The sequence below is a fragment of the Geotrypetes seraphini genome, chromosome 8 (genome assembly GCF_902459505.1).
Source record: "Geotrypetes seraphini chromosome 8, aGeoSer1.1, whole genome shotgun sequence".
NCBI classification, from domain to species: Eukaryota; Metazoa; Chordata; class Amphibia; order Gymnophiona; family Dermophiidae; genus Geotrypetes; species Geotrypetes seraphini.
Genome location: NC_047091.1, coordinates 187997085 through 188023792, shown reverse-complemented (window position 1 = coordinate 188023792; position 26708 = coordinate 187997085). Strand labels below are relative to the sequence as shown.

The following is a 26708-nucleotide window of genomic DNA, read 5'->3' as shown; positions in this document are numbered from 1 at the left end:
TTGTGTTCATCCCCATCTTGCGGTGTGTATATGTTGTCCTCAGCCTGCTCCCCCATGTTTGGATGACCCTCTGGCTCCTGTTGCTCTCTCTTAATTCTGCTTGCTAGGTTCGTTTGTGCATTGGCTCCCTGCATTGCATCCATGTATCCTTTTCCCAAAAGTTCCCTCTCAGTCCCGAGCCCTCTTTTACAAATTTCTGGTTCAGTATCCTTGTTTGATACTTTGGTCCGATGTGTCGAGGTCAGGTCGACTGTCGGCTTTCCCCTTCTCCTCAGTTTAAAGCCAAGTCTATGCTGCTCTGGACGTTGCGTGCCAGCAACCTCGTCCCAACCGTGCTCAGGTGCAGTCCGTCCCTCCTGTAGAGCTTGTTCTTCCCCCAGAAAGTTGTCCAGTTCCGTACAAATTGGAAACCCTCCTCTTCGCACCATCTCCTCAGCCAACCGTTTACTGCTTGCAGCTCGGTCTGTCTCTTAGCATCTGCCCTCGGTACTGGCAGGATCTCCGAGAAGGCTATCCTCCTTGTCCTCAGCTTCAGTTTCCTCCCCAGGATCCTGAACTGCTCAGTTAGTGTAGTTCTGTTGTAGCTCCTCCTGCTGATGTCGTTGGTTCCAACGTGGATTATCACCGCTGTCTCCTCTGTTTCAGCTCCGTCCAGGATTCTCTCTATTCTGTCAATGACGTCCTTCGTTCTCGCCCCCGGGAGACATGTCACTAGTCGGTCCTCTCTCCCTCCTGCTATGTGACTGTCCACTTCTCTCAGGATTGAGTCTCCCACTACAATTGCAGACTTCCCCTTCCTTGGTTGTCTCTCTGGTCTCAGGTCCGTGTCGCGATCCGTTAGAATTTCCTCTGGGTTCGGTTGGGTCACTATCTCCTCTGTCTGTCCAGCTCCTCCGCAAGGTCCTACTCTCATGGCGTCTGGTGGATTCTGTCCAATTGTTGGTTCCATTCCGATGTGCTGTTTGTCCTGAGCCGCCACCATCCTGCAGGCCTCCTCGATGAATTTCTCGAGCTCTCTTACTTGCTCCGTGACGTGACTCTCTCCGGTGGTATCCTCCGTTGTCCAGCATGGTTCCTCTAAGGTGCACAGTCCTTCCAGCTCCTGGACCTTGGCCTGCAGTCTCCCGACCTCCTTCCTCAGGCTATCCAGTTCCTGACATCGACCGCATATGTACGCCTGCCTCCCGGAGAGGAGGTAGTCATACATATGACACTCGATGCAGTACACTGGGTAGCTCCGCTGGGTTCCTGCAGCCTCCATTTCTTTTTCCCTGCTCCTTTGGTTCCTCGGTGTGTATGAGTGGTGTCCGGCGTGCAGCTAGCTGAAAGGGTAGAGAGAGAAGAGAGTAATGAGTGAGAAAAAAGATTTTTGCTGCTGCTGCTGTCTGGGCTCCTTCTCAAGGCTCCTTCGCAAAGGCGCTCTCGCTAAGGCGAGCGCCTTTGCCGCTCGCCTTCGCCGTGCGCCGAACGGCTGGGCGCCGTTGGCTCCCTTCTTCTTATAGGGGGAGCCCGGGCCCGATGTAACCTCTGACGCGGGTGGGGGTGGGCGGAGCTAACTCTCGCCGCGACCCCGGTCTAACAGCCTGCTCTGGCTGTTTCCTTCTGCCTTCCCCTCTGCCTCTCCGCTCCTGCAATACAAAAGAAAAAAAAACAGAAACGCTGCCGGGTTTACCTCGTGCCCTGTGCTCTTTCCAGTTCCCCTCAGTTTTGTCCTTTTTCCATTTCCTGAATGAATTTTTCTTATTGCCTATCGCTTCCTTCACTATTTTAGTTATCCACGCCGGGTCTTTTGTTCTACTCTTTTTGCACTCCTTTCTGAATCTGGGGATATACAGATTTTGCGCCTCGCTGACCGTGTTCTTGAGAAAAGACCAGGCATGTTCTACCGTTTGCCATTTTTTGGAAGTGTTCCTAAGTTTCTTCTTTACTATTTCCCTCATTGCTTCATAGTTTCCTTTCCTGAAGTTGAAAGTCGCTAAGGTTCTCTTTCCTTTCGGTATTCCTACCTCAACCTTGAACTTGATCATGTTATGATCGCTGTTTCACAACGGTCCCATTAACTCTACTTCCTTTGCAGGTCCCCTTAACCCATTTAGGATTAGATCCAGAGTGGCATTTCCTCTGGTTGGTTCTCTAACAAGCTACTCCATGAAAAAATCTTGTATAACATAGAAACATAGAAATTGACGGCAGAAAAGGGCCATAGCCCATCGAGTCTGCCCATACCAGTGACCCACTCCCTGATTCTTACTCTCCTAGAGATCCCACATGAATATCCCATTTCCTCTTGAAATCTAACACGCTGCTGGCCTCAATCACCCGCTGAGGCAGCTCGTTCCAATGATCGACCACCCTTTCGGTGAAGAAGTACTTCCTAGCATCACCCTGAAATTTCCCTCCTCTGATTTTCAGCGAGTGTCCTCTGGTTACCGAGGGCCCCGTAAGACTGAAGATATCATCTTTCACCACTATACGCCCAGTAATATACTTGAAGGTTTCAATCATGTCTCCTCTCTGTCTTCGCTCCTCCAATGAGTACATCCGCAGTTTTTTTAACCTTTCTTCATACGTGAGATCCCTGAGCCCCAAAACCATCTTGGTAGCCATTCGCCTCCAGGAATTCTGTCTCCCTAGCGCATTTTGACCTTCCAAGACTCCAGTCTATCCCGGGGTAGTTGAAGTCTCCCATAATAACCGTGTTACCGCTTTTACATTCTCGCTTCATCTCGGTTTCCATTTCTTCATCGATATCTCTGGTTTGTCCGGGTGGACGATAGTATAGGCCTATCTTTATTCCAGGCCCTTTCCATCCCGGTATTTTAACCCATAGCGATTCCAGCTTGTTGGTCGTCTCTGCTGTGTCTATTTTTGTCGATTGTATGCTTTCTTTTATGTATAGGGCTATTCCACCTCCTTTCTGTCCTGACCTGTCCTGGCGATAGAGCTTGTACCCCGGCAGTGCTGTATCCCATTTGTTTTCTTCATTCCACCATGTTTCAGAGACTCCAATGATGTCTATGTTCTCTGCATTGGCCACATTTGTTTGGAAAATGTGCTAAACTTAAAAATATTTTTGTTTTTTCCGTGCTAAAACTAGTAGTAAATACGGGCTGAAAAATGCAGCTAAAACATGAGTGAAAGGGCTTCTATCTCAAATAATGTTAAGTAAGTAAATCCTGTTGAAATAGGAGGAATGTCATAAAGCAGAATCTGCACCTAGTGAATATTATGGTGTCATGTCAACAGAGGGCGCTGTTTAGCTGTTGCTTCACAGCATCCAGCAGACAAATTCTTGACTGGAATTCGTAACATTTTGTTAAAGATGTTTCAGATTTTCCCTGATGAAATTTACTCTGTTCTTAGCAGTACTGTATACCTGCAGACTTAACAAAAATGTTGGTTTGTATAAAATAATATAAGATCTATCAAGCCCAGCATCTAGTCTCTGGTAGTAGCCTGTGTGGTCATTTGGAAGGACCCAGCAGATAAAAATCCCTGCTTGCTCCCTCAAAAGTAAGACACCTAAGGCTATCCCGATAAATAATGGTTAAGAACATAAGAAATGCCTACGCCGGATCAGACCCTAGGTCCATCTATTCCGGCGACCCGCACACACGGAGGCCAAGCCAAGTGCTCCCAGTTGGAGACCCTGGTTACCCGTATCCATCAATATGTTTTGCAAGGAGGTATACATCCAACTTATACTTGAAACCCAGAATGGTAGTCTCCGTCACCACCTCATCCGGGAGAGCATTCCAAGCGTCCACCACCCGCTGTGTGAAACAGAACTTCCTGACATTTGTCCTGAGCATGCTGCCCCTCAGCTTTAGTCCGTGACCTCTTGTCCGTTTCACATTTGACAATGTGAACAACGATGATTCTTGCTCTATTTTGTCGAATCCTTTCAGTATTTTAAAAGTCTCAATCATATCCCCTCGCAGTCTCCTCTTCTCAAGGGTGAACAGTCCCAGTCTTCCTAGTTGATGGACTTGCTTCCTAGAAGCTTACCCAAAATAATTGATTGTAAAAATGCTTTCTAATACAGGGTGGGCCACAGAAACGTTGCCCACCTTCGGCAATAGTATGACAAGATGAACGAGCAAATGTATTGTTTTTATTCACTTACTCACAAGTTACAGCAGATGGTGAAAGTGGTCCCCGTTCACGTCTATGCACCTTTGGGAACGTTGGATCATGTTGGCTGATACTGCTCGCACCTCTTCAACAGTGATAATGTTGGTGATGTTTTCCTTGAGTTCATCCAGGGTATGTGGATTGTTGGTGTACACGTTCTGCTTTAAATTTCCCCACAGATAAAAATCGCATGTGGACAAGTCCGAGAACGTGGTGGCCATAACCCCTTGCTCACAGTTTGCTCCTCTGTAAACAGTTCATGAACCCGTGCGGCAGAGCCAGTTTGACACCATTTCCAAACCAGACTTTGAATACAATGTTTAGCTGGGTTTTTTTTGTTCCTGGGTACTTGTCGGTGAAGGTCTCTTGCGTTTTCTGAATCGGTCCGCTATGCACATAGCCTTCCACAATCATTATTCGCTGTTCCAGGGAGAACACCATCTTTCTGTCACCGGTATTAGAGGAGGGTTGTTTTCCGTAGCCCACCCCGTATTAGTTTGAAATCTGCCATGAAGTATTCCCTAGTTTTAGTATTATAACAATAAAAAAAATTCCATCTCACAATTTTATAGACTCTTTCATCACTCTTCACAAAACTAAACTGTTGAGCCTCTTTTCGTAAGAGTCATCCCATCACTTTAATCCTTTTTGTCCAAGTTTATTAAAAATTTCTTATACTGCCAAATCAAAACTTCTTAGCGGTTTACAGAGCATTAAAAAGGATTACATAATGTAAGTAACAAGGCTAAAAAACATAAAATAAAAACAAAATTATTGATTAGAAAAGAGAGAACAAAAAAGAGAAATTCAGTAGGTAGGGGAAACATAAATTTTTTAAGAAAAAAGAAGAATCGAATTATTTAAAAAAAGGAAAATCTCATCCATACAAAGACAGAGCCCAAGGAAAAACTCATCCTTCTTTCCACTGCGGCCCGTCCCAGCGGAAACAGGAAGTTGTCAGAGAGGGCGTGCTGCAGTGGAGAGAAGACACAGGGACCAGCGGCAGGGAATCGCTACTGCCACCTAGCAAGTTTTACAGAAAATTAAAGATAGATGTGGGCGGGGGGAGGATAAAATGGGAAAAATGCCAATTGAGGGGAGAAGGGTGAAAGCATTAGATGCCAGGAAGGGGAGCAGCAGAAAGATCCGCTCCCTCAACAGTGCAGCCTGAAGATAGATATTGGACTAAGGGAAGGGAGAAGGGAAAGATGTTGGACTCAAGTGAGGAAAGGAGGGAAACATAAACACAGGGACGAGGGGAGGGAGAAGGGAGAGATGTTGGACTCAAGTGAGGAAAGGAGGGAAACATAAAAACAGGGACGAGGTAAGGGAGGAAGGGAAAGATGTCAGATTTGGGAGATGGATGGGGAGGACAGAGAGGCTAGAAGAGGGACAGGGAGAGATGAACTTTGGGGAGAGAGGGTAGAAGGTATGAGGGGGAGAGATGGACTTGATGGATGGGGAAAAATGGGGAGAGAGAGGGAGATGGGATGGTGGATGGGGAAAAATGAGACAATGTGAACAACGATGATTCTTGCTCTATTTTGTCGAATCCTTTCAGTATTTTAAAAGTCTCAATCATATCCCCTCGCAGTCTCCTCTTCTCAAGGGTGAACAGTCCCAGTCTTCCTAGTTGATGGACTTGCTTCCTAGAAGCTTACCCAAAATAATTGATTGTAAAAATGCTTTCTAATACAGGGTGGGCCACAGAAACGTTGCCCACCTTCGGCAATAGTATGACAAGATGAACGAGCAAATGTATTGTTTTTATTCACTTACTCACAAGTTACAGCAGATGGTGAAAGTGGTCCCCGTTCACGTCTATGCACCTTTGGGAACGTTGGATCATGTTGGCTGATACTGCTCGCACCTCTTCAACAGTGATAATGTTGGTGATGTTTTCCTTGAGTTCATCCAGGGTATGTGGATTGTTGGTGTACACGTTCTGCTTTAAATTTCCCCACAGATAAAAATCGCATGTGGACAAGTCCGAGAACGTGGTGGCCATAACCCCTTGCTCACAGTTTGCTCCTCTGTAAACAGTTCATGAACCCGTGCGGCAGAGCCAGTTTGACACCATTTCCAAACCAGACTTTGAATACAATGTTTAGCTGGGTTTTTTTTGTTCCTGGGTACTTGTCGGTGAAGGTCTCTTGCGTTTTCTGAATCGGTCCGCTATGCACATAGCCTTCCACAATCATTATTCGCTGTTCCAGGGAGAACACCATCTTTCTGTCACCGGTATTAGAGGAGGGTTGTTTTCCGTAGCCCACCCCGTATTAGTTTGAAATCTGCCATGAAGTATTCCCTAGTTTTAGTATTATAACAATAAAAAAAATTCCATCTCACAATTTTATAGACTCTTTCATCACTCTTCACAAAACTAAACTGTTGAGCCTCTTTTCGTAAGAGTCATCCCATCACTTTAATCCTTTTTGTCCAAGTTTATTAAAAATTTCTTATACTGCCAAATCAAAACTTCTTAGCGGTTTACAGAGCATTAAAAAGGATTACATAATGTAAGTAACAAGGCTAAAAAACATAAAATAAAAACAAAATTATTGATTAGAAAAGAGAGAACAAAAAAGAGAAATTCAGTAGGTAGGGGAAACATAAATTTTTTAAGAAAAAAGAAGAATCGAATTATTTAAAAAAAGGAAAATCTCATCCATACAAAGACAGAGCCCAAGGAAAAACTCATCCTTCTTTCCACTGCGGCCCGTCCCAGCGGAAACAGGAAGTTGTCAGAGAGGGCGTGCTGCAGTGGAGAGAAGACACAGGGACCAGCGGCAGGGAATCGCTACTGCCACCTAGCAAGTTTTACAGAAAATTAAAGATAGATGTGGGCGGGGGGAGGATAAAATGGGAAAAATGCCAATTGAGGGGAGAAGGGTGAAAGCATTAGATGCCAGGAAGGGGAGCAGCAGAAAGATCCGCTCCCTCAACAGTGCAGCCTGAAGATAGATATTGGACTAAGGGAAGGGAGAAGGGAAAGATGTTGGACTCAAGTGAGGAAAGGAGGGAAACATAAACACAGGGACGAGGGGAGGGAGAAGGGAGAGATGTTGGACTCAAGTGAGGAAAGGAGGGAAACATAAAAACAGGGACGAGGTAAGGGAGGAAGGGAAAGATGTCAGATTTGGGAGATGGATGGGGAGGACAGAGAGGCTAGAAGAGGGACAGGGAGAGATGAACTTTGGGGAGAGAGGGTAGAAGGTATGAGGGGGAGAGATGGACTTGATGGATGGGGAAAAATGGGGAGAGAGAGGGAGATGGGATGGTGGATGGGGAAAAATGAGAAAGAGAGATGGCCAGAGGGAAAAGACTTCTGGAGAGCAAGCTCTCTAGAAAGCTACCAAACTACTGGCCCATTCCCCCCCCCCCCCCAAGAAAGTTTACAGGATTGTGAGAGAAGGGGGAGAAAGGCTACTCAAGCAGAAACCCAGAAGAAGGTACATAATTTTGTTAGGAAAGAGGATGAAATTTCATGAGAAACGTCTTCCATTGACAGACATGAAAATTCACCCTTATTTTGTCAGCATATTTTGCACTCATTGCTAAGGGCAACATCTAGTGGTCAATAAAGGATTACATACATGGCTCTTGTGCTCAGAACTGTTGTTGCAATTCTCCTAGTCTGGTAACAGGGAGAAACTTAACAGAAATTGGAGTGTTTTCATCTTGATGTTACAGTAGTGCTAATAGAACTAATTGTGCTCTGCTGGCAACATCATAGATCATTTTTTGTCTGTGTGTTCATATATTCAAATAGCACCATGAATTGTTTAATAGTGCTAGAGTCCAGTATATTTGGAGAAGATTAAGGGCTAGATGCACTAAAGGCAGCAATCGTCGCTATACCTGTTTTCACAGCTTTAGTGACGGTCGCTTTTACTGACCCGTTGCACAAAATGGCTCACCGCATGTTTTCTCCCCTCGATCACCCATTTTCCGATCTGGCCATGCAAATTAGCTAAAACCTCATGCAAAATAGCCAAGCGATTGATCGCAAAAAAATACAGGGGTTTTAGCTATCGGGTGAAAAAACGATTGGTCTAGACCTGTCTTTTTTGGGGGAGGGGAGGGCATGGCATGGTTGAGGGGTGGGGGGTCAGTGGTGCGGGGTCCAGGACCGAGTGGGGGCATGGCACAAGGGTATTCGGCCAGGCAGGAGGGAGTAGATATCCCTGCCATTTTTGCCATTTGGGGGAGGGCCATCAGCATGGGGGGGCTTTTTTTTTTTTTTTTTTTTTTTTTTTAATGGAGTTTGTAACATGCACACACAACATCTGGGACATTAAAAAAAATAAGAAGAAGCAGCCCTAACAGCAGTGATAGGAGGCTTCTTCCCAACATCTTCCTTTATACGTCTGCAAAGACCATTTTCCTTATTATGCATTAACTACATATCAGATAATATTGCGTAGTTAATTCATCTGTTTAGAGGGTACTAACTGCACCAAATAACGATTAACCAGGTGTAAGAAGAAGCCTCCGGACACTAAAGAATTAGTAATTCATGTAATCTGAAAGTTTCCAGGCACTAAATAAACAGTTTGATACATCCTCTGGCATATATGTAAGGTTTGTTCTATATTTTCTTATGTTTTTGAAGACATTTGGAAAATGTGAGAGTAGTAGTAGCCAGTTACGAGTACTATTTACGAGTCATTCATTGAGTCATACGATGAGTTAATGGAATTGGTCCCGTTTCCAGTGTTGCTATGTCTGCGCTCTTGACTGCCTTTTCTGTTCAACAGAGAATCTGGAATATAACTTGGAACCACAAGAAATCTCTCATTGGGAAATTGGGCACTACTTTTCAGAGTTCACCGGCACTTACTACGTAGCAAATGAAGAGCTGCAAGTGCGCTACCCTGGTGATTCAGAGTCTACCTACAACGTGGTTCAGAAAATCTACAAGACAGGCAAAGATACTGATGCTACCCCACAACAGCAAGAAAGCTGAATTGCCATTGCTATAACCTGAATCTTGCAAGGGATTATGGAAGTGTATTTTATTCCTCCAGCTTTTTATCCTGGAAGTCAGTACTGCACTTGGTATGATATTTCTCATAACTACAACTACTAATACTAATGATATTATTAACAAGATGTAGACATGAATGGTGATCCATTAAGAAAGTTATTGCGACATTCTCTCCCAGGTTTTGTTGCTGAAGAGCGTGCAATGGTTATATTTGTTTTGAATGACTGGGATGCAAGAATTTTATACACATGGAGGATCTGGCTCGAGCTGGGAAGTAACTGGAATCCAGTATCATGCTACACGCTAATGTCTAAAGTCCATGTTTTCAACAGTACATTTAAAAGGCTCCTTCCCTTCCCAGGGCTGACATTATTGCAAAAAAAGTGACTTGTTGGTCAGCAGGGTTGCATTCAATGCAAATTTTGGGGAACGGGCTTTTCTTGCCTGCTTTAAAATAATGAAATAAATCATGAACCCATATTACTCATACTTTTACCTTATTACTCATAAAGAGAGACCCAGCAGCTTCATGTGAGCATCTTTTTAACATAAGCAAGTAACCAAGGAAAATTGCCTGCTGAGCCAACAGCCTTTTAGGGAAGGGCTTTGAGGCCAATTGAAGTTAAGCTTGGGCATCAAACTCCCAAGAACAAATTGCTGGAATTTAATGTTTTGAAGATTTAGAATTTGCATAAGTGTTGACAAGATAGTGGACACATGAAATAGAGAATATATTCCCATGGCTTGACCTAAACACATTACCTCATGAAAGTAAATTGAATGTTTAATTTAAAGGTGGACTGTGTATCCTTGGGGCCTCAAAATTTAACTGATGGCAGGTTGAATTGGTAAGTGATACATTCAGATTCATTGGTGCCAGACTAATAATGGAGTGCTCCCTCTTTGTAAGTGACAAGAATACACCTAGCACTTGAGTCTTCTTTTAAAAGTGTCTAAAAGTTCTGCACTTCCCCAATAAAGAACAACCACCCTCAACATAATATTCGTGAACAGGGTGTATAGGAAAGGCACACTTCTGTACCCCGCAGTTGTGTGGTAAACCTCTGAATGGGGCCCCTGAACTCCATGTGCTTTGGAAGAGCATAAACTCTTTCTCAAGAATGGGATGAGAGCTCTGGTTTGTTCCTACAAGTATCATCAAGGTTTGGAATAGAAACCTACAAGAAAATTCATTTTGACATTGCTGGTAAATAGCAAACACTGACAATTATAGCAGATTTGTTCTCACCAAGCAAATTAGTGGAATTGTTTGGCTGACAAGAGCAAAAGTCATCAAATTCACTCATATTTTGCTATGTATATAAATTTTACTTTTTCCTGTGAAATGGGGAACCCCTTCCTTTGTCTTCCTTTTGTGTGGAAATTTCAAGAATCAGCTCCTGATTGTATTCTTGTGAATTAGCAGCTGATAAGAGTTGTTATTCCATCATCTAGAACATAAGAATTGCCACTGCTGGGTCAGACCAGTGGTCCATCGTGCCCAACAGTCCGCTCATGCGGTGGCCCTTAGGTCAAAGACCAGTGCCCTAACTGAGACTAGCCTTACCTGTGTATATTCCGGTTCAGCAGGAACTTGTTTAACTTTGTCTTGAATCCCTGGAGGGTGTTTTCCTCTACAACAGACTCCGGAAGACCGTTCCAGTTTTTTAACACTCTCTGGGTGAAGAAAAACTTCCTTATGTTTGTACAGAATCTATCCCCTTTTAACTTTAGAGAGTACCCTCTTGTTCTCTCTACCTTGGAGAGGGTGAACAACCTGTCTTTATCTACTAAGTCTATTCCCTTCATTATCTTGAATGTTTCGATCATGTCCCCTCTCAGTCTCCTCTTTTCAAGGGAGAAGAGGCCCAGTTTCTCTAATCTCTCACTGTACGGCAACTCGTCAGCCCCTTAACCATTTTAGTCGCTCTTCTCTACCCTTTCGAGTAGTACTGTGTCCTTCTTCATGTATGGCGACCAGTGCTGGACGCAGTATTCTAGTTGAGGGTGTACCATGGCCCGGTACAGCGGCGTGATAACCTTCTCTGATCTGTTTGTGATCCCCTTCTTAATCATTCCCGGCTTCATCAACTTGTCGACCAGTACTCCCAAACTTCTTTCCTGGGGGGGTCTCTCCAAGCACTGCACCGGACATCCTGTATTCGTGTATAAGATTTTTGTTACCGACATGCATCACCTTACACTTATCCACGTTAAACCTCATTTGCCATGTCGCAGCCTCTTTCTCGAGCATGTTTATGTCATGTTGCAGGTCTTCGCAATACCCCTGCGTCTTCACTACTCTGAATAACTTCGTATCATCTGCAAATTTAATCACCTCACTTGTCGTACCAATTTCCAGGTCATTTATAAATATGTTGAAGAGCATGGGTCCAAGCACTGAACCCCGCGGCACTCCACTTGTAACGCTTTTCCAGTCTGAGTATTGTCCATTTTCCCCCACTCTCTGTTTCCTATCCGCCAGCCAGTTTTTAATCCACGTGAGTATTTCACCCTCAATTCCATGGCTTGCAATTTTTCAAAGTAATCGTTCATGTGGAATCTTGTCGAATGCCTTCTGAAAATCCAGATATACAATGTCGACCGGGTCAACCTTGTCTAGCTGCCTGTTTACTCCCTTGAAGAAGTGCAGCAAGTTCGTCAAGCAAGATCTGCCTTTGCTGAAGCCATGCTGACTGGTCCTCATCAGATCATTTCCGTCAAGGTGATCAATGATGCGGTCCTTTATCAGTGCCTCTACCATCTTTCCCGGTACTGAGGTCAGACTCATCAGTCTGTAGTTTCCCGGATCTCCTCTCGAACCTTTCTTGAAGATCGGCGTAACATTCGCCACTTTCCAGTCTTCCGGAATCCTTCCCAATTTGATCGACAGACTGGCTATTAGTTGAAGCAGTTCAGCTATAGTCCCTTTCAGTTCCTTGATTACCCTCAGATGGATGCCATCTAGGGATAAGATCTTGGCCCAGGTAAAAGCATCATCTGACAAATTTTCACCCTCCAACTTCACAATGAATTGCAATTTGTTGCAGTCCTGAAACAAATTCCAGCTGCTGCCCCGGTAAAGCTAATCTGGCAATACATACAGTTCTTTCTCATTATTTGCGGTAATATATTCCCAAAAATGTTCACGAATTACGAAATTGCGAATAGCAAAATGTTGAGTCTTTGAGAAAATAGAGGTTAGGTTCTAGCAGTGCACATTGCACCTCAAAACCACATAAGGTTAACAGTGGATCCTGTTGGGGAAATTGGGTTAGGCTCCTGCATGGGACAGCACTTTGAGTATCTTTAATTCACTTTATGGACGCTTGGGGTCCATATCTAGAAACAAAGCCTGACCGCAAGGTGAAAGTATAAAAGCTGTGGGTGTTGGTTTGTTTTTTTTGTTAAATGCCGGTCTGCGAATACGCAAACGGGGAATATTTTTACAATTGATGCAGCCATGGATAGGCAAAATTGTGCATTGTGAACATGTGAATAATGAAAATGGACTGCAAATTAGAGACCTAAATAGGATCTTACTGATACCCTGGATTACCCCATTTCACCAAAAAGATGAGATCCCTTCCTTTGCCCACCACTAGAGAAAACTTTGCTAATTGTCATTAACTAAGAGCAGGGTCTTGAATTGTATGCTGTGCATTCCAAGCTGTACCACAGTGGACCAACAAGGGCCATCAGTGACCACTGCTCATCGTTGGAAGTTCAACAGTTGTTGATGGATCAGTGCATAAAATGGGAGGGTGCCGACTAGTAGCTGAAGTGATATAGGTTGTAGAAGTAGGGAGAGGGAAGCAAAGGAAATGGATGGAAACTCCAAAAGAAGCAAGCTTGATAGGAGAGACCTGAAAGAGGAGGAGAAGAAAGATGAGGGTCGAGTAGTTTAAGCCTGACAAGGCTTTAAAAATATATTTTCTGAAAGACTTGCCATTCTTCATGTCTGTGATTGTGATCGATTTAATGACTCGTGTGTATGCTTAAGATTGCAAGAAGAGAATTTGTGAGCTTCAGTTTAGGAATCTTTTCATGTGAGATGATCCCTGACCCTCATAGGGGCTATCTGACACTTTTTGTGCAACAGGACATGTAGTCTTGATCAGCGGGTAAAGCCCTCATCAGCCGTGAGAGTTGTACAGAGCCCACTGTTTTGTTTTCATGCTCCAACCCACATCATTCAAGAATTATCTCCACCCCCTCAGTCTTACTCTCTACAAGCAGGAAATAGGGAGCCTGTCTGTTCTGCTTGAGTTTAATTTTTATTATTGGGGGGGGGGGGGTTATTATCTGGTCAGAGGCTTTCAGTGCTACAGAAGATCCCAGTCACCCCAGGACACCTGGCTGCAAGAAGATACAGACTCTCAGGGCTGAGGTCTGTAGCCCATAGGCATATGCCTTACATGATTCTTGTTGTCCAGTCTGCAAAAGTAGTTATCAGAGCTCAGGGTCCATATTCTTGGGAGCAATCTTGCCCCAGATTTATCCGCAGTAAGCTTGAGCAGCTCACCCCAGGTTCTGTCTGCAGTGGGTTTGAGCACAGACTGAGTGGTTCTTTTTACCTCTGTGGGCAGTCCGAGTCTTCTCAGAGAATGTGACCACAGTTGTCTATGTAAACAAGCAAGGAGGCACCAGGAGTGCACAGCTGGACTTGGAAGCTTCCCTATTCTTTCAGTACACAGAAGCCAATCTCTTGGCTATCTTGATGGCTCATGTAGCTGGGATGAAGAGTATGCAAGCGGACTTGTTAAGTCAGCAGACCTTGAATCCCGGGATGTGGTCCCTGCTTTCCCTGGATGAATAGCATGGAATGTTGCTACTCTTTGGGTTTTTTCTAGGTACTAGTGACCTGGATTGGATACTGTGAGGACGGGCTACTGGGCTTGATGGACCATTGGTCTGACCCAGTAAGGCTATTCTTATTTTCTCTCTCGGAGGGCCTTTGACTGTATAGTCGGGCGCAGGGGACATCCAACATTTGACCTCATGGCTTCAGCAACTAACAAAAAGGCAACTCGTTTCTTCACCCAAAGGTATGAGCCCAAAAGCACTGGACTGGATGCTCTAGTCCAAGCCTGGCATGTGGAGGAGCTCCTGTATATGTTCCCCTCCCCCTTGACCAATGATGAGCAGAGTGCTTTGGGCCAAAAGGCACCCAGGTTTAGCTCCAGATTGGCCAAGGTGGGTGTCGTATGCAGACTTAGTACTTCTACAGAGGGACAAGACTCTCAGGCTTCCTTGTCATCCAAATCTTCCCTCACAAGGTCCCATTGACCTGGAGGATCTGGAGCACTTTGTCTTATGGCATGGCTCTTAAGTGCAAAGCCTTAGTTATTGCCACACTCCTGAGGTCTAAGAAGCACACCACATTAGAGGCTTATGCGAAAGCTTGTAAGTGTTTCTGCTGTTCATATATTTGAGTTCTTCTCGTATTACCTTACCATAATTGTACTTGACTCTGATCTTCTCATGATCCTATGTTACTTGTATTTGTATCCTCACCTCTTATGTACAGTCTTCTAATTAACTTCTGTTAACCGCATCAAACTTCACAGTGTATTGTGGTATACAAATACAATTTTATGTTATGTTATCAAGCGCTCGTTGGCGTCCCATCCAGATGTATCCAGATTTTTGAAGGGAGCCTTACATCTTTGCCTTCCAGTGCCAACTGCCTTTTCTGTCTTGGAACCTTAATCTGATCCTGTGGGCACTTGTGAAGGCCTCATATGAGCCTTTGGAGGAAGTGTCCCTGACATAGAAACATAGAAAGATGACGGCAGAAAAGGGCTATAGCCCATCAAGTCTGCCCACTCTACTGACCCACCCCATTAAGTCTGAGTACTAATGACCTATTTCCTAAACTCGACCCTCGTAAGGATCCCACTAGGGCATCCCATTTATTCTTAAAGTCAAGCACGCTGGTGGCCTTGATCACCTGCTCTGGAAGCTTGTTCCAGTGATCTACAACCCTTTCTGTGAAGAAATACTTCAAAGAAATACTTCCTTACGTCACTATCGAATTTCCCTCCTCTGAGTTTGAGCGGATGCCCCCTTGTGACCGAGGGTCCTTTGAGAAAGAAGATGTCTTCTTCCACCTCGACACGTCCCGTGATGTATTTAAATGTCTCAATCATGTTCCCCCTCTCCCTGCGTTCCTCCAGAGTGTAGAGCTGCAATTTGTTTAGTCTTTCTTCGTACGAGAGACCCTTGAGCCCCGAGATCATCCTAGTGGCCATCCGCTGAACCGACTCAACTCTAAGCACGTCTTTACGGTAATGTGGCCTCCAGAATTGCACACAGTACTCCAGATGAGGTCTCACCATGGTTCTGTACAGTGGCATTATGACTTCAGATTTGCGGCTAACGAAGCTTCTATTGATACATCCCATAAGTTGCCTTGCTTTGGATGAGGCCTTCTCCACTTGTTTGGCGGCCTTCATGTCTGCACTGATGATTACTCCCAAGTCTCTTTCTTCTGAAGTCCTAGCTAGTGTTTCTCCATTTAAGGTGTAAGGTTTGCATGGATTTCTGCTACCGAGATGCATAACCTTACATTTCTTAGCGTTGAAGCCCAGCTGCCATGTCGAGGACCAGTTTTCCAACGTAAGCAGATCCTGCGTCATACTATCCTGCAGATTGCTTTCACTTACTATATTACATAGTTTGGCGTCATCAGCGAATAGAGTTACTTTACCCTGAAGCCCTCGGGTCAAGTCCCTTATGAATATGTTAAAAAGGAGTGGACCCAGGACCGAGCCCTGTGGCACTCCGCTGGTCACCTCCGATGTCTCAGAGAGGGTGCCGTTGACCACCACCCTCTGACGTCTTCCACTCAGCCAATCATTGACCCATGCAATTAGTGTCTCACCTAACCCCATCGATTTCATCTTGTTTAATAGTCTACGGTGTGGGATGCTGTCGAAAGCCTTACTGAAATCCAAGTACACTATGTCCAGAGACTCTCCCGAGTCTAGCTTTCCTGTTACCCAATCAAAGAAGCTGATAAGATTGGATTGGCATGACCTACCCCTAGTGAATCCATGTTGACTAGGATCCCTTAGATTCCCCTCATCCAAAATCGTGTCTAATTTACCTTTAAGTAGTGTTTCCATGAGTTTACACACTATTGATGTGAGACTCACTGGTCTGTAATTCGCAGCCTCCGCTCTGAAGCCCTTTTTATGCAGAGGAACGACGTTAGCTGTTTTCCAGTCCAGGGGGACTCTCCCCGTACTTAGGGAGAGATTGAAGAGCATGGCTAACGGTTCCGCCAGGACATCGCACAGCTCTCTGACAGTTAAGACACATGTGTTTTTTACCTTGCTGTGACCCTTTCTTTGCATTTCAGAGGCTAGCATCTTGATTTGAACGGTCCTGTCCTTCCTACCGAAGGTCATGTCCAGTTTTCACGTGAATGAGGAGGTGCGTATCCCAGTCTTCACACCTACGGGAGTGAAGAAAGTAAATTCACTTGCAGAGATTTACAGGGTAACCACTTGATCCATAGCTATATCTTCTGCCTCTATTGGAAGCAGAAAACAGTCTCCAGTGGCAGCGAATGTGCATTCCACTTGCAACGTCATGTCATCTTGGAAAGAGTTTAGAACAATTTCACTTGCAGAGATTTGCAGGGTGACCACTTGATCCAATCTCCACGTGTTCATTAAATTTTACAGGGTGGATGTGGCAGTCGGGCTTGACACTGCTTTTGGACTACCAGTGCTGTTGCACAAGGAAAGATTAGGTTTTTACCTTGCTAATCTTCTTTTTTTGTAAACAGGAATAATAATAATAACTTTATTCTTCTATACTGCCATAATCGTGAGACATCTAGGCGGTTTACATGGAAGAGAGCTGGACAGTCAAGCGAGTTACAATATGCAGATAATGAATTACAGTATGCAGAATCTTAAAATGCAGCGAATTACAATATACTGATTGTTAAAAAATTTCAGACTTATACGCAGGGGTGGACATGTTAGAAATAATAGAATTTGATTTAGTGTTTGGTGTAGTTACTGTTTAGGTGATATATCTGTCGAATAAGGCAGTTTTTATGGCTTTTCTAAAGGCGTCATAGGTCAGTCTTGCTCCATTGATGTAGTTGTCTAACCAGTGTTGTTGTGTGTTTGCTTCGTACTTAAAAGTTCTATCCAGAAAGGTTTTGTATTTACAGCCGGTAATGCTTGGGTATGTAAATAGATTGCAGTTTCTGGTTTGTCTTGTAGGGCTGTATAGTACGAAGTGAGGTAGCAGGTAGGTAGGAGCTAGTCCCCAAACCAGCTTGAAACATATGCAGGAGAACTTGAATATTATTCGTGCCTCCATTGGCAGCCAGTGTAGCAGTCTGTAGTAGGGGCTAACATGGTTGCTTTTTTTCAATCCAAATATCAAGAGGACCGCCGTGTTCTGAACAATTCTAAGTTTCCTCACTGTTTTTTTGGGTATACCCATATAAACGATATTGCAATAGTCCAGTGTAGAAAGCACTAGCGATTGCACTAGTAATCTAAATGATAATGGGTCAAAGTATTTTTTGATGGTCTTTAACTTCCATAATGTATAGCAAAAAATACTCGGATATGTGAAAAATCAATAATATAGTGAAACACACTTTCACAAGAGAAAAGAGAAGAGCAATGTCATATATGAATGTAGGCAGTGCTGCTTCAGTTCAAAGGGGTGTTTTTCAAAGAAATGGAGGAAAAGCCTCAGACCGATCAACAGAGATAAGTTGAAAGCTTTTTTCTTCTATCAACTATGCATAGACAGCCTTGCTTATAGTTTTTCTAATTTGGGAGTGCAACGGAGGTTTTTGCCAGTGAGGTTACCACCCAACCACCTTTATCCACCATTGTGGTGGTGGGAGGGCATTTGTCTGAGGCTTTTCCTCCATTTCTTTGAAAAACACCCCTTTGAACTGAAGCAGCACTGCCTACATTCATATATGACATTGCTCTTCTCTTTTCTCTTGTGAAAGTGTCTTTAACTTCCATAATGCCAGGAAACACTTTATTACCACTATGTTCGTGTGTTCGACCATTGTCAAATGTGTGTCTAATGTGACTCCCAATATTTTTATTGTTTTAGTAATCGGGTAGTCGTGGATTTTTATATGTAACGTTGTTTTGGTAATTTTGTCCGTTGGGCTTGCAAGGAAGACTTTTGGTTTTTCTGTGTTTAGTTTCAGTTTGAAGTTGATTGTCCAATGTTCTATTTTGGTCATAATATGAGAAATGTATTCTGAGGTTTCGTTTGTTATGCTGTTCACTGGGATTAAAATGGAAATGTCATCTGCATATATGTAGTAGTTTAAGTTTAGCTTTTGCAGTAAGTGTCCTAAGGATGATATGTAGATGTTGACTAGAGTAGGAGACAGCAGTGAACCTTGTGGTACTCCCAAGGGGTTTTCCAGGAGTTTGAGTATGTCCCACCACTAACCACACGGTATGATCTCTTTGTTAGGAAACCCTGTATCCAGTTCCTTTACTCTTCCTGTAAGTCCTATTTCATCTAGGCAGTGTAGCATTATTTTGTGATCAACAAGATCAAAAGCACTGCTGAAGTCTATTTATAAAATCAGTGCACTTGTTCCTTTGCTGAATAGGCCGTATAGGTGATTAAGGATTGAGGCTAGGACTGTCTCAGTGCTAAAACCTTTTCTGAATCCTGATTGGTGTTCACTGAGTACGTTAAATTTGTCTAGATAGTTCTCTAAGTTGACCAATCCTTCGAGCAGCTTGGTGAATAAGGGGATGCTTGCTATGGGTCTGTAGTTGGTTTTCAGGGCTAGTGAGTTTTTTTGATTTTTAGGGATGGGTGTGATCAGTATGTGGCCCATTTCCTCGTGAAATGTTCCTTCAGTGAGAGTGGTTGTTATCCAATTAAATAGATCCTTTTTAAAATCTAGTGTAGTTGCTTTCAAGGTCTTGGAAGGACATACATCCAGTAGGCAGTTTGATTTGGTATATTTATTGAATAGGGTTAGAAATTGGTGCCAATTTGGAGGTTCAAAATGGTTCCAGAGCATGTCTACTCTGGTTTCTTTTTCGTGGGGTCCAAATTGGAATTCGAAGTTGGGTGAGGGTGAAGGTATGGTTGCTCTTGCGTCTAAGATTTTATTGTTGAAAAAAGTGGCAAGGGTTTCTGCCGAGGGCATACATTCATTATATCCTGTGGCAGGTTTTGGGTAGTGTCTGTTAGTCTGTTTACCAACTTGAACAGTTCTTTGCTATTTGTTTTGGGTGTCCCTATTTTTTGTGTGTAGTGTTTTGTTCGTTTTTCTCTAATCAGATTTTTGTAGTTTTTCATTTTTTGTTTCCAATGTATTTTGTCTTCCTCTTTGTTTGTTTTTTGCCAGGTTCTTTCTAGTTTTCTCAGTTCCTGTTTTAGAGTTAGTAATTCAGAGTCGAACCATTCATTTAGATTCCTTTCTTTCTTTTTGTATGTTTGGAATGGTGCTATTTGATCTAACACTTCTTTGCTAAACTTTGCCCATCTAGTTGGGAAGTCTTGTATTTCCTCAGTTTTGGGTTGTAGTTTGTAGTGAGCCCAGAATTCTATTGGAGTTATAGTTCCTCTTCTGGTGATTGTGGTTGGGTTTTTTCTTTTATATTTTGGTTAAGGTGATTTTTTTTGCCAATATAGATCAAAATTACATATGTAGTGATCTGACCAGATGCATTTTTCCTGGGCCCCTATTCTATGGTGGATCTTTGGGTCAGGGATTTCTTTTTGCGAAAAGGTAACTATGTCTAGTTGGTGGCCTTTTTCGTGCGTTTTCTCTGGTTTTGGTATTGTGAAACTGAGAGTTGTTAAGAAAGTGTCAATTTCTATTACGTTTGTTTTTCCACTTGCTCTAGTTGAACGTTTATGTCGCCCAGTAGCAGGTTATATGTTCCTTTTAGGGTGTTAATAGTGAGGTATTCGAAGAATTCTTCTCTAGTACTAGTCCACTTTTTGGGGGAAATGTAAAATAGTGTTACAGTTAATGCCTCTTCCAGTTGGGTGTTGGTGACTTTACAAGTTAATATTTCCAGGTCTTTTGTGGGTTTTGTGTCTATTTTGCTATAATCAAAGGATTTTTTTAAAATTATCGCTATACCACCCCCTTTTTTCCAGTTTCTAGATAGTGGTATTATTTTGTAACCTTGGGGTAGCATTTCTTTCATAATCGTATCGGTGTCTGAAACCATCCATGTTTCAGTCAGGAATAGGAAGTCGGTGTTTGTTTGCGCCAGCCAATCATGCAGTATTTGAGCTTTGTTTCTTACTGAACAGGTTAAAAATGCTGGGGCTGTTCTCCCTGGAGAAGAGGAGACTTAGAGGGGACATGATAGAAACCTTCAAAATCCTAAAGGGCATAGAGAAAGTGAATAAGGACAGATTCTTCAAACTGTGGGGACCCACAACCACTAGGGGTCACTCGGAGAAATTGAAAGGGGACAGGTTTAGAACTAATGCTAGGAAGTTCTTTTTTACCTAAAGGGTGGTGGACACATGGAACACGCTTCCGGAGGAGGTGATAGGCCAGAGCACTTTACAGGGGTTCAACGAAGGTTTGGATAGGTTCCTAGAGGATAGGGGGATTGAGGGGTACAGATAGAACTAGAGGTAGGTTATAAAAGTAGACAAAAACCACTTCACAGGTCACGGACCTGGTGGGCCACCGCGGGAGCGGACCGCTGGGCGAGATGGACCTCTGGTCTGACTCAGTGGAGGCAACTTCTTATGTTCTTAATATCCCTTGAAATTACCATATTTAGTTGGGGTGAATGTTCTAAAGCATTCTATTTTTTTCAGTTTTCTTTCCTTGATCTTGTTTCTATGGTGTTTGGATGAGTTGCGAGCTCTATTTACTACGGGTATTTGTAAGGAGCCTAGCTTTGAATATTCATATAGAAATTGATGTGGGCCAGTTGGTTTGGGTTTGTTTTTGTTTTTTCATGGTCTGCGCATGTGCTGGACCTCCAGGCCGGGCAAAGATTATTATTTTTTTTTCTTTTTTTAACTTTTTTGGAGCTCACGGGTTAAAACCACGGGCTTGCACTGCGGGGAAGGGTGGGAGAGTTGGGGCAGGCAGGAGATCAGGGCATCGGGAGAGTCGGGGCTGCAGGAGGCATTCAGGGCAGCAGATCAGGGCTGACAGGGCAGAGAGCAGGGCGGCAGAAGGCAGGGCAGTCGGAAAGGGCTTGAGCAACTGGTCCTCAGCAGTCACTTGTTTGTGATTGGCCAGCCCAGTCGGTGTTGCAGGGGGTTAGTGAATCACGTCCCTGCCTACTTTGCATGCTGTTGCCCTCATTTGCATGCGTGAATCGGAAGATGGTCAGCAGAGAGGTAAGTGAATCGGGCTGGAGGGAAATCAGGTCGCAAGGGGATCGCAAACCGATCGGTACACGATCAGTTTGCTTTGTGAATCTAGCCCCTAATCTTTCCATCCTGTGATGACATGTCAGCTGACATCAATGTGGTATAATGTATTACATATTTCTCTGACATAAGACAGTGTGAATTCTGAATGCGACTGCTTTTATGCATCAGTCAGCAGACAGGGAATGGTGTCATCTGCTCTTCCTGCAGTTTGGATTCTTTCCGATGGTGCAATCTTGTCATTTCAAGCTCTTTTAGCAATCCTTTCTTCTTTGGTGCCTTTTGCATAGTAGATTGTAACCGCTGACCTGGTTATGAGGTTTTTCCTTTCCTTAAGATGCCACGCTTTTTCCTCTTATGAATGTGTCTCTTTTAAACTGAACATCTGAGAGCCAAAATTATTATTTGAAGGTAACCAGTACCTTCGGAAGCACTTTTGTACTGTCTTGTAGCCATTTGTGGAGCTCAGATTTAAGTACTTCCAGTATTCTGCATTTATAATTTGTAGCTGTTGACTGCAGGCTCCTGGTGACAGTGTCCAAATACAACTTTTAATAAAGCCTGATTCAGTCTAAAAAAAAGCTGTACTGGCCAAGGGCCCATCATTGCCTTTAGAACAAGCAAAAATAAAACTAGTCTGTCTGAGGCATCTGCATTAGAGGCCATGTCTAAGACTAAAAGTACTTTTATTACTGAGCAGAACCTTTTGAAAATGGACACCTCCTATTGTACATCCCCCAAGACTTCTCCTTTCCTACTGCAAATATTGTAAACCACTTTGCTGTATACTCGAAGGGCAGTCTATAAGAAATTTAATAAATATAAACTTTGTCTCCCATGCAACACTCTTGCCATTTTATACAGCTTGCCCAACAGTGGCTAAGGAAAAGGCACACTTATCCTTTGAAAGAGTTCAGCTGAACAGCACTAAATCTGTAGAGCCTTGACACTTGGCCCTAGCTAGCTGCACTTGCATTAGCTACCATTCGATTTACCAGGAGCAGACAGCTGTAGTGCCATGAAAGCAACCCTTGCCGCCTCGGTTGCAAATTAACCAGTGTTGCTATGATAACTTGAAAGGGGATTGATATACATCCATAAGATAATGCTGAAAAATAAAAGGATATTCAAAGAGTTAACTAATTTAATCTGCCAAGCTGAAAATCACTGGTTAAAATGAACTGGAGAAAACTTTTTTGATTAACTATAGGATAGCAATTTTTCCAACCAGAACTAACCAGTTATCTTTAACTGAATAGCGCTGCTATTTGGTAAAGACGACTTCACCTCCAGCACACCTTGAAGCCTTTCTTGTATCTAGTTAGCTTTCATTTAGACATTAAAATAATGTGGAAAATTTTAAAAGCAAAGATGTGTCCCTTTTAAATCGTGGTTAGCTGGTCAAATCATTTTAATACTAACTAGTTTTGCTCATATATACTGAAATTGGGATATGGTTGTTATTGAACTCAAGTGGAAGATGGCCCGAGATCTGTTGCAAATTAGAGTACAGGTGTTTGTATAGTTTCTGAAGTAGTAGTAAAGTAACCATTTTGCTCTATATGTGGTGGGCCATTTTCAAAAACGATGTCCCATTTTGGATGTTTCTCACGAAACAACCAAAGTCAGAAGCACAGAAACATCCATTTTCCAAAGCTGAACCACTAGACGGCCAATAGAACATCCAGCCTTTAGGACACCTAACTTTATACCCCATTTTCGACCAAAGAAACGTTCAAGTTGAAAATGTCCAAATCCAGACCTTTTAGATGTGGGTGGGGCCAGCATTGTAATGGACTGGCCATACAGACATGCCAAAAGAGCAGTGGGACACCTTAGAGGGCACAGCTGTGAACTTCACATAAAGAATGCCAGAAGTACTTCTCATTATATTATATTGAGCCCTCCAAAACTCCCCCAAAACCTACTAGACCCACCTGTCTACCAACCCAATAACCTTCATGGCTAAAGATGGCACCTATATAATAATAATAACAGCTTATATACCACAATACCGTGAAGTTCTATGCGGTTTACAAAAGATTAAGCAAAGGTACAAATTGACTGACTTCAAGAGGGGAAGAAGAAAGAGAAGTAATTAGACAGGAAATTCATTGTTGAGGAGAAAAGTGATCAAAAGGACAGTAGGTCGCTATTGAGAGGAAAGAGATAAGTGGATCAGTTGTCAAGATGTTTTAGGAACAGGTGTGTTTTTAGACGTTTCCTAAATACCTCATAAGTAGAGGGCGAAAGTAATTGTTCTAGGTCTTTACCCCATGATGCTGCTTGGCAGTAGAGTAATGTTTTGATGGGTTTTAGTGGACTCAGACTTTCCACCGTAAATGTGGTTAGAGTGGCTTTTGGGCCTGGGTCCTCCTCTCTACCAGGTGACTTAAGACACCTGTGTGATGCTCTACAAGGATTTCCCATACCAAGTGCTGCTGTTCTTAAGACAACTATGTACTCTCTCATTCAGATCTTAAGGGGTTAGTGAGTGGGGGGGAGAGAGAGGGTGTCATACCTTGACGTATCCAGTAGTCATCTGGTTAGTTTGGGTACATTTGTGGTATTTAGACACTTGTAAAACAGGTCTTGCTGTGAACATCTAAGTTCCGGCCAGGACATCTTGGAAAAGACTTATCGCCACAGTACGTCCAAGTTAAGCCTGCCCAAAGTCCACTCAAAACACGTCCATTACATGCCTCCCAACACACCCCCTGGAACTCCGGTTGCACAGCAGGAGAAACATCTCGCTAGACATCCAGGAAAAGGGTTTTGGTTATTGGCACTTGGGTGTCCCAGCGATTTGGACATCCAAGTGCCCATTTAGGCAGTTTTTTGGACATTTTAGTTTTTTGGTTATGAGCCCCAAAGTCTTGGGGTTTTCCCTCTTTTAAGACAAAAACAACCGTGAACCTGTGAACTATCTCCATTTTCTGTCTTGTGAGTGGGAATTCAGGAACTCTGTACTTAACTGTGGAGAGTTCAGAGTAACTGCAACATGGAGATGTTACTTTTCACCCAACGTGGATTGTATTCTTATGAATTAGCTGATGGAAGTTGTTCTTCCTGCATCCTAGGGGTAAGATCTTGGCCCTGGTAAAAGCATCATCTGACAAGTTTCCTCCTTCCAACTTCATAATGAACTACAGTCTGGTGCAGGCCTGAAACAGTTTCTGACTGCTGTTCTCGTGATGCTAATCTGGAAAAACTTTAGAAGCCTACATATGATCTTACTGACCCCATTTTTCTGAGTCTCTGCCTTCTGATTTAACCCATTTTCACCATAGTGTGAAGTTTGGTAAGATCTTTGAAACCACTGTGCATAAGTTCTTAATTCAGTCAATGGGAACCAGCCAACAAGCCTGGCTTTCAGAGGTGTTGTATCCAGATATCTCGTGCATCTTCACTGTGGCTTTTCTGAAAATCAAGCTGGTCAAGCAGTGTGCTGGGCCCGGACTGACCGTTGCCAGATATGATGACAAGGCTGGTTTGGGGGTATGGCAATACTTGATGGTGTAATAACACCAAGCCCTTCTCTAGTCCCCCAAACCAACTGTTTTCATGTGAACATTTAGCACACCTGCACTGAACTGTGATAACTACCTTCCTAATACATAACAAGTATCCCAGGGACTTTTGTAAGCACCTTTTGATTTCATCCACTTCATTGTTTGGTGCTGTGTGACATAGACGTTGCAATTCATTGACCAGAAGAGATGGCTGCATATCCCAGGCACAAACTGTTTATCACAGGAGCCTGTTCTAAGTGAAAAATGCACTCTCCTGTTTCCTGCATGATGTATCTTTGCTTTACTGGAATGCACTGAAATGGGAATTTCAAGTTCTGTACGTATGACTGCCAAACTGTATGACAAGTCTGTAAATTGTATAAACAAGATCTATTCTGTAGTATCAGGAACAGCAATTACAAATTAAAATTTAAATTATTTTCAAATAACTTCAAACTGTTGTATTTTAATTGTAAAACATGGGGTGGATGTGTGTCTAGTCTAAATTATGACAACTGTGGAGCCTATGCTAAACATTATATGAACTTGCCCCCACCTTCCTTCACCTTGTTCTTACTCTACCGCCATTGAGAAGGTGAAAAGATTTGGCGTTCACTTGCTTCAAGGAGTAGGTTCTGGGTGAGACTGTTCATGATACTGAATTAGTTTCAGAGTCCTCAGGGAAAGATCCATTTAGAAAGCCACCCACCACCTAATCAGTAACGATAACATGACTAGAGAATATTACAACACTGTCCTAGATTTTCCCGAGACATTGAAATAAAGTGTTAAGATTGCTGATCGAATTGAAAAATGAACTTGCAGAGCTATTGTTAGGAATTTGTAATGTATCTTTAACATTCAGCATGGTACTGGAAGACCGGAGGGTGACCAACGTGATGCCAATTTTCCAGAGATGATCTGGCAAATTATAGACCAGCGAGTCTGACATCAGTGCTGGGCAAAATGGTGCTACAGCTTTGACACCCTAAGGTTGTGGGTTCAAACCCACGCTGCTCCTTCTGACCCTGGGCAAGTCACGAGCCCACTGGGACAGACAGGGAAAAATGCTCAAGTACCTAAATAAATTCATGTAAAACCGTTATCCCAGGACAAGCAGGCAGCCTATTCTCACATGTGGGTGATGTCATCCACGGAGCCCGGATGCGGACAGCCTCGCAAGCAGACTTGCTTGAAGAAACTCAGAAGTTTTGAGTCTGCTGAACCGTGCATGCATGAATGCCTTCCCGCCAAGCACAGAGTGTATCTCCTCAGTTTTCTGCGGAGCCGAGAAGTCTATCTTTGATGCTGTGTGCTAAACAAGTTTGCTTCGTGCCTTCTCTCACCGCAGCTCGTATTTTATTTTCTTATTACCATGTCGCTGTGCTTTTCTTTTGGTCTTTGTGTAAAAAAAAAAGGTGAATTTTTTTGTCGAGTGACTGGCGGGGCCTGTCGCAACGCCCTCAGCCTGCGGGCTTTGACTTTGCGGCAGCTATCTTTCCTTCTATGTCCCGGATGGTCACAGGCTTTAAGAAGTGTAGCCAGTGCCAGCGTGCGATCTTCCTTACTAACCCACACCGCTGGTGCCTTCAGTGTCTGGGGCCTGATCATTGCCTGGAGTCATGTGTTCGCTGTGCTACCCTTCAACCTCGAACCCTCAAACGTCGTCGAGTTCAAGTGGAGAA

The 26708-nt window shown here is 43.5% G+C and overlaps 1 protein-coding gene across 4 annotated transcripts in view; it reads left to right on the top strand.

Annotated features, from left to right (window-relative positions):
• The window catches only part of FBXO21 (F-box protein 21), a 124440-nt gene extending 98973 nt beyond the window's left edge, over positions 1-25467 (top strand). For 3 of the 4 annotated variants that reach the window (XM_033954386.1, XM_033954384.1, XM_033954385.1), the window contains one exon: positions 8895-9918. In XM_033954386.1, the coding sequence (XP_033810277.1) occupies positions 8895-9103 (209 nt within the window). In that variant the 3' untranslated portion in view covers positions 9104-9918. Of the gene's footprint in view, positions 1-8894; positions 9919-24591 lie in introns of those variants that run through there. The other variant, XR_004540314.1, reaches the window with a different exon arrangement.
• Positions 25468-26708: the final 1241 nt, after the last annotated feature.